Source organism: Meleagris gallopavo, chromosome 2 (genome assembly GCF_000146605.3).
Source record: "Meleagris gallopavo isolate NT-WF06-2002-E0010 breed Aviagen turkey brand Nicholas breeding stock chromosome 2, Turkey_5.1, whole genome shotgun sequence".
Classification (NCBI taxonomy): Eukaryota; Metazoa; Chordata; class Aves; order Galliformes; family Phasianidae; genus Meleagris; species Meleagris gallopavo.
The window spans coordinates 25,949,163-25,955,194 of NC_015012.2; the positions used below are offsets into that span (position 1 = coordinate 25,949,163).

General features: G+C 38.6%; 1 protein-coding gene across 1 annotated transcript; it reads right to left on the reverse strand.

Annotated features, from left to right (window-relative positions):
- Nucleotides 1-2,419: 2,419 nt before the first annotated feature.
- On the reverse strand, nt 2,420-6,026 carry MCFD2 (multiple coagulation factor deficiency 2, ER cargo receptor complex subunit). Its single transcript, XM_010706787.1, has 4 exons — nt 6,013-6,026; nt 5,586-5,734; nt 4,720-4,879; nt 2,420-3,903 (listed from the first exon to the last, which is right to left on the reverse strand). The coding sequence occupies exons 2-4, from the start codon at nt 5,723-5,725 to the stop codon at nt 3,772-3,774; spliced, it is 432 nt and encodes a 143-aa protein (XP_010705089.1). The 5' UTR covers nt 5,726-5,734; nt 6,013-6,026; the 3' UTR covers nt 2,420-3,771.
- Nucleotides 6,027-6,032: the final 6 nt, after the last annotated feature.

Here is a 6,032-nt window from a genome sequence, read left to right on the forward strand (position 1 = left end):
GAGTCGTATGTTACACTGCCCTCTACCTAAATGCAAAACTGGCACTCAGCTGAGCAAGGTAGCAACAATTAGAGCATGTATGAGCTCTGAAGATTTAGGATGTTTCAGAATTTAGAATGAAGAGCAGGAACAAAAACGTAACCGAACTTATAAGGCATAAATAATTGCTCTTATAATAGATCTCATTCAATACAGACAGCTATCTGTGCCAATGAAACATTTAGAGCACAAACTTTGCGATGGTAAATAATGCAGACTAAAGTACGTAATGATCCTTGTTCTAATTTGTTGGCTAAAAACTTTAGAATTGTTTCTTGATGCAGTAGGCAGACAGTGACAATGTCATGGGGGAGATGCCAAAGCTTAAGCTTAAGATCAGCTCTCACTGTAATCATGCCTCTTAATGATAGACTCTTACTAACATGAGATGCAAAACCAGTAAGGCCTCAGGTCCTACTTTAGTCCCTAACATTTTTTAATGTTAAGACTACTGTTGATACCTCAGTGGTCCTTCTCATAGGCCAACAACTAGTGATGGTCAAGAAGTCAAGTCAGGCCTGGTGCTCACTTTATAAAACCTTCTGTTACAACACTGTTTTTACTGACACCATTACACCAGTTCTTTACTGTCACTTCAGGCAGGTTTGAGTTCCTAAGCAATGAAAATGAATTAGTAGTAACCAGCATCGTATTGGCAACATGCTTTTGTTAAAAGACAGAGGAGCAGGCCTTGCTGGTATTCACAATAGTGGTTGATACTATAAAGAAATCCATTAGAATCACTCCAAGTTGCATACTGCCAAGAACAAGTATGTGGTGTTGGTACGCTATCTAGTGGCTGTACGGAGGAGAACATCATTCCTGAATTAGTTTCCACTCTAGCAAATTGCTAGTATTGAAAAAATGCTTTAGATGAGATCAGGATTTGTAAATTTAACTATTTTGTAATGAATTTAAGACGTTTTGAGGCTACAGGTTATGAGCCAAAAGAAGATACTAAAGTTTGTGTGAGTTTGCAAACAAAACAGTTGCTGAAAGCATTTTTGTCATTAACAATTTGCACTTTTTAAAAAGACTTCTCCCCTTTTGACTGTGATCTAGGTGGACCAGTGACTAATAGCTCAGTTTATGAGTGTTCAATAATCAGTTCAAGTATTTTCTTTAGCTGCTAGATTAGGCAATATTGTTTAAGGTCAAAGCAGACAATCTAGATGCTTTAACTAAACTAAACAGATAGTGTGCAGTAATGCAAGGCCAGATGTATTCTCTAATGGGGAAAACTAATTCTAGTTCCCTGAGATCACAGACTTGGAAGGGGTGAAGACTGCACAGGCTTCTCCTACTTTTCTGTTTCTGACAGGGATGCAGTTAACACTCAGTAAATCAAACACCTCTCCTGCTTTACTATCCATTTATTATCCTAAGTGTGAAATAGATAGTACTGTTCTTCAGAAGGTAAAGCAGCTATTTAGCTGGTGAGTGCTTCTGTCGTAAAGGCCCTGTTTTCTCCATTACATACTCAAATTGGAGAACACTGTATGTCCATATGACCTGTACCAACATATTTAGGGTACTGCATGAGTTACAACAAGCACACAAATTACTTAAACTATAAAATAAATAAATAAATAAATAAATAAATAAAAGGTTGAGTCAATTTTAAGTGCACTTAATTAAATGGATGTCTTTGTTTTAGGATGATGACTGCAGGTTTCAGCTTGGATATTTCAAGAACTGTACATCTTTCTAGGAAAGCAGAACTTTTACTTTACTCTCTCTTAATGCATTGTGAAATGAAAAGTGCCAATTTTATTCTCCATTTTTGGCAAACAATTTCTCAATTTATACAAGTTTCTGACTCCTTAAAAACACGTTTAAATTATTTGGTAAAAAATGCTGTCCACAATATCTGTATTTATCATCATTACTCCTGATACAACACATCCCTCGCCACATAGGATAACTATTAATAACCATGTAAATAAGACATTTATATAAATACATGCCACATAGCTGGTTGCTAGACTAAGTTTAAGCATTTTTCTTAGTCTCTAAGACCACTGCACTTGATAAGTAAACAATGATTCTTTAGGGCTGACATAGAAGTCAGTTTCTTGGTCCAGTTTAAGTAGAAAAAAAGCTTAGGAAATAAGCACATACGAGTTGCCAGGATCAATAATCTTTCAATGTTCAGAGCTGATAATCTTAACCTCCCTTTGTCTCCCCTCCCTTCCTATCCACTAACAATTCTCTGTACTTTCTTCAGTTTCAACTTTCACTCCAAATTTATTACCACGGAAATAAAAAATAATGGTTTTGTTTTTAAGATGTCTGTTAGTAACTCAGATGGGCTTTCTATTGGAAGATTAAGCATGTGCCTCACTAGAACTTCCCACATTACATGCTGGCTCTGAATTGCTACAATCCCAACTTGTTTTTATTGCTTGTACAACCAGCATGACCCCGGTCACAAAGTAGTTATTACAAAAAAAAAGTCCAACACAGGATCCGTTGTGCAAACAAATGGAATAATTTCTTTTACAAATGTGTTTCTGTTGTATAAGAATAATTTTGTACAGAAAATAGCTCTTTATGCACTTTACAGAAATGCTAACATTTAGATTCTCTATTCATGGACAGTGTTTGAATGCAATTTAAGATTTCAGCTATGCTTAATAGTTGCGAAATGTCAATAAAGCAGCAGTACATTATTGTACATCACATCCTTAAACTGCTTGACCTAGTAAGTATTGAGGACAGTGAAAACATTCCTAGAACCATGTTTGTTTACAAACATTCAAGTATCTTGAAACAGTGATTAAATACCTCCTGAAAGTAACACTGTAACTTATGTGTCAAGTAATATGAAATTAAACCTCAACAAGGCAGCATTACTTGCTCACAAATTATCCTGCTGGCTAACACTTTAAGAACCAAATTGAAAAGAAAGTTCAGTATTGAACTGGTTTTCAGTTAACGTGACCTTCAAAATGAGATAGCAGAAGGTTTTCTAGTAAATTTTATGCAGCATTAATACATCATATATGAATTAAAAATATTTTCATTTTCTTAACAAAAGACCATGAAAGGTAGAGAAAAATTTAAAAAGTAAATTTGTGAAGGATGAGAAGAAATTGGAAAGTGTGTATTTATATATAATGTGTAAGGGTATGCTAGCAAGTACGTATATTTAAAAATACTCAATTTCTTTGAAGATAGTATTGAAGTCCATACGGTATCATAGGGACCTCAAACACAAACCACCTTCATCTTCTACAATTGCTGTTTCAAGCACCATACCTGTATGAAAATTTCCTCTGAAATTGGGAAGAGGGAAATTTCTTCTTTATATACAACTTTATGCAGTCATCATCTTTTCTTTCTTTCTAGGTATGTCATAAATTAAAATAGAAGATGTAAGCAAACAAGTTTTATATAACTCAATTTAAAAAAAAAAAGGAATTTAGATTGTATTTGATTGTATTAAGTATTCACATATAGCTTAAAAGTTTGCCAGCTGTAGCCTATGGAAATATTTTGATGCTTCCATGATTCGAGATTCAAATACGTACCTACATTTAGTCAAGTGTGGCTACCATTCTGAGATTAGCCAGCCTCTTAACACATACAGTTTGCAAACAAATTCAACTGGCACCAGGACACCTCAGCTCACAAATACCTCAGCACAAAGGTTGACATGATTAATAAATCACATTATACTGGGTCACATTTCCATTCTGTTAGACGGAGAAACAAGCCCCTTTCAAACCCTTATTCCAGTGATTTTGCAAATTCTGCATAGTCAATGTATCCATCATTGTTCTTATCATCATCTCTTAAAACATCGTCTATTAGACTTATTAGCTCCTCTTCTTTCATTGCCTGGGTATTCTCACCACCTTCCTACAAAAACAAAAAACATAGCACACCAGTTTAGCAGGCTTTCTCATGTAGTGGCACATTTGACAGATTACAGACAATTAGTTTTTGTTAAGCAGCTCATGTTTGGTGTTTAATGTGGCACTAAGTGTTATGTAATTATTTATTTCAATATAAGCAAATTTTACCAGATGCAAGCTACTTAGTCCACATTCTCTGTCTTTCAAAACAATATACATAAAGTTATATTCTGAATTGTAATTTTTGAAAGGTCAGCATGAGATATTCTGTCAGCATTATCTTCCCAAAGCAATTATATCTCCATTTGTCCTTAAATGTTCATAGCCTGGACGAAAATGTGTTTAGAAAAGATAAAGGCATGCTATGACTGGTTCTTGTTACACTATGTTTGTGCAAGAGGTCTCCTGCACTTTGTGTACTCACAGCAGTAACATCTTGGAATCAAAAACAGCAGTCTTAGGACCTGCAGCAGCAGCATCACCACATGCTACTTCAATAACCTTGTTTTAGCTTAATTCCAATTTGGATAATTTCCCTTTCTCCTCTCCCCACCTCTGCCAATCGAAGAATCCTCTCTATCAAATCACTTCCACTCTTCATTCATACTGAAGTTTAAACTAGAGCAGAGTCTTCTTGAAAACTGTGATGTGAAACACTGTGATGAAGCCAGGACTTTTATAAGTCAAACCAAATGGGAAACAGTCTCATTTTCAGGCCAAACTGTTGTACTGTAACTGCCCTGAAGGTGTATCGTAGATGCTCTAAACTGCTTTTCAGAACTGTTTTCTAAACACACAAACTATTACAATATTCATCTACCTCTTTGTGGACATGTGATATAGCAGTAGCAAGCTCTAACCCATCTAGCAAATTATTGCCATCGTAATCATGCATTTTGAAGTAATGAAGCTGCAGCTCCTGTGGAGACATCTCAGACTCCGGTTTTTCAATAACTCCTTCCAAGTGTTCCATAATGTGGCTATGGAAAAAAGAAAAAAAAAAAAACCACGATAAAAGACAGTGTTAACAGTTAATTATCAATTCTCTATTTGTTTCAATTTAGTCTTAGATCAAGCAGCCAAATGCATGGGTACTATGTATCTCTAAAACACCCTGCACACTGCCTACAACTGAAAGGTATTTTATAATGGAACGAGGAGGGTACAAAGGTTGTTTGCTACAGCTGCTGTAGTGGTCTCTGGTATCATAGATAGCTGTTCCTCTTTTTTTCTGGTCTACTTAACAGATTATAGAAACAAGCGAAGCAGTGTCTTGAATCTTCTGGCTGTCTTCCAGAGCCCAGTAACTGGAGGAAGATAGCTCCCAGTCAAATGTGAAGCAGGGAATGTCATTGCTGCCAAGTCTCTTTTATGTATGAAGAAGCGAGGAAGAATACAACTCTCCCCTACCTCTTTAAAATACAGCTCTGTTTATGTTATGTTGATCTAGGTAGGCAAAACGCCCGTAAGGAATGTTTCATACTGCGAACGGGGCTAAAGGTCCAGAGAGGCCTTTCCATTCCTCACATCTCTACTAAACTTACTGAGCAAATCCCTCATCTCTGACTCCACCCGTTCATACAACACCGCGAGGACAGAGGGTGCCCCAGGCTGCGACCCAGCTCGCATAACCCGACTTCAGAGACGAACAAAGCACGGAGAAGTTCGCACTCGCAGAGCACCTACTCTTTATCCTGCACCAAGTTCTTATCGAGGCGGCCGTGTGAGGACGGACTCTCCGCCGCGGGCTCCTCGGCCGGGACAGGGCCGAGCCATGCGGCCACCAGGCAGAACAGCAGAGGGCTCCTAAAGCTCACGGGGGCCATCGTGGTCTCCTGGAAAAAAGAAAACACACACACACACTCCCCTTAGATTAAAACGTGACGAAACAGCCCGGCCGAACTCCAGAACGCAGCCCTGCCCGCGGTGACGGGGCCAAAGTTCGCGCTCAGCACCGCGGTGCATCGATCCGGACACCATGAAGGTAGCACAGCCGTTGTATACGTTTATCCCCCACCCTCCCCGGCGCCCAGAAGAGGGGACCGTGACAGCGGCCCTACGCCCAGCCCTGCCCCTCGGCGCGGTTACACCGCGACCCGGCCGCGCTACGCACCCGCCCGCGGATAGCGGCCG

Excerpts from the sequence above, each read along its gene's own strand:
- MCFD2 (XM_010706787.1), bottom strand. The coding sequence starts at position 5,725 with ATGGCCCCCGTGAGCTTTAGGAGCCCTCTGCTGTTCTGCCTGGTGGCC. Across the intron at positions 4,880-5,585 it reads AACTTGGTGCAGGATAAAGA|CCACATTATGGAACACTTGG; the intron begins GTAGGTGCTCTG and ends TTTTTTCCATAG. Across the intron at positions 3,904-4,719 it reads TATCACATGTCCACAAAGAG|GAAGGTGGTGAGAATACCCA; the intron begins GTAGATGAATAT and ends TTGTTTTTGTAG.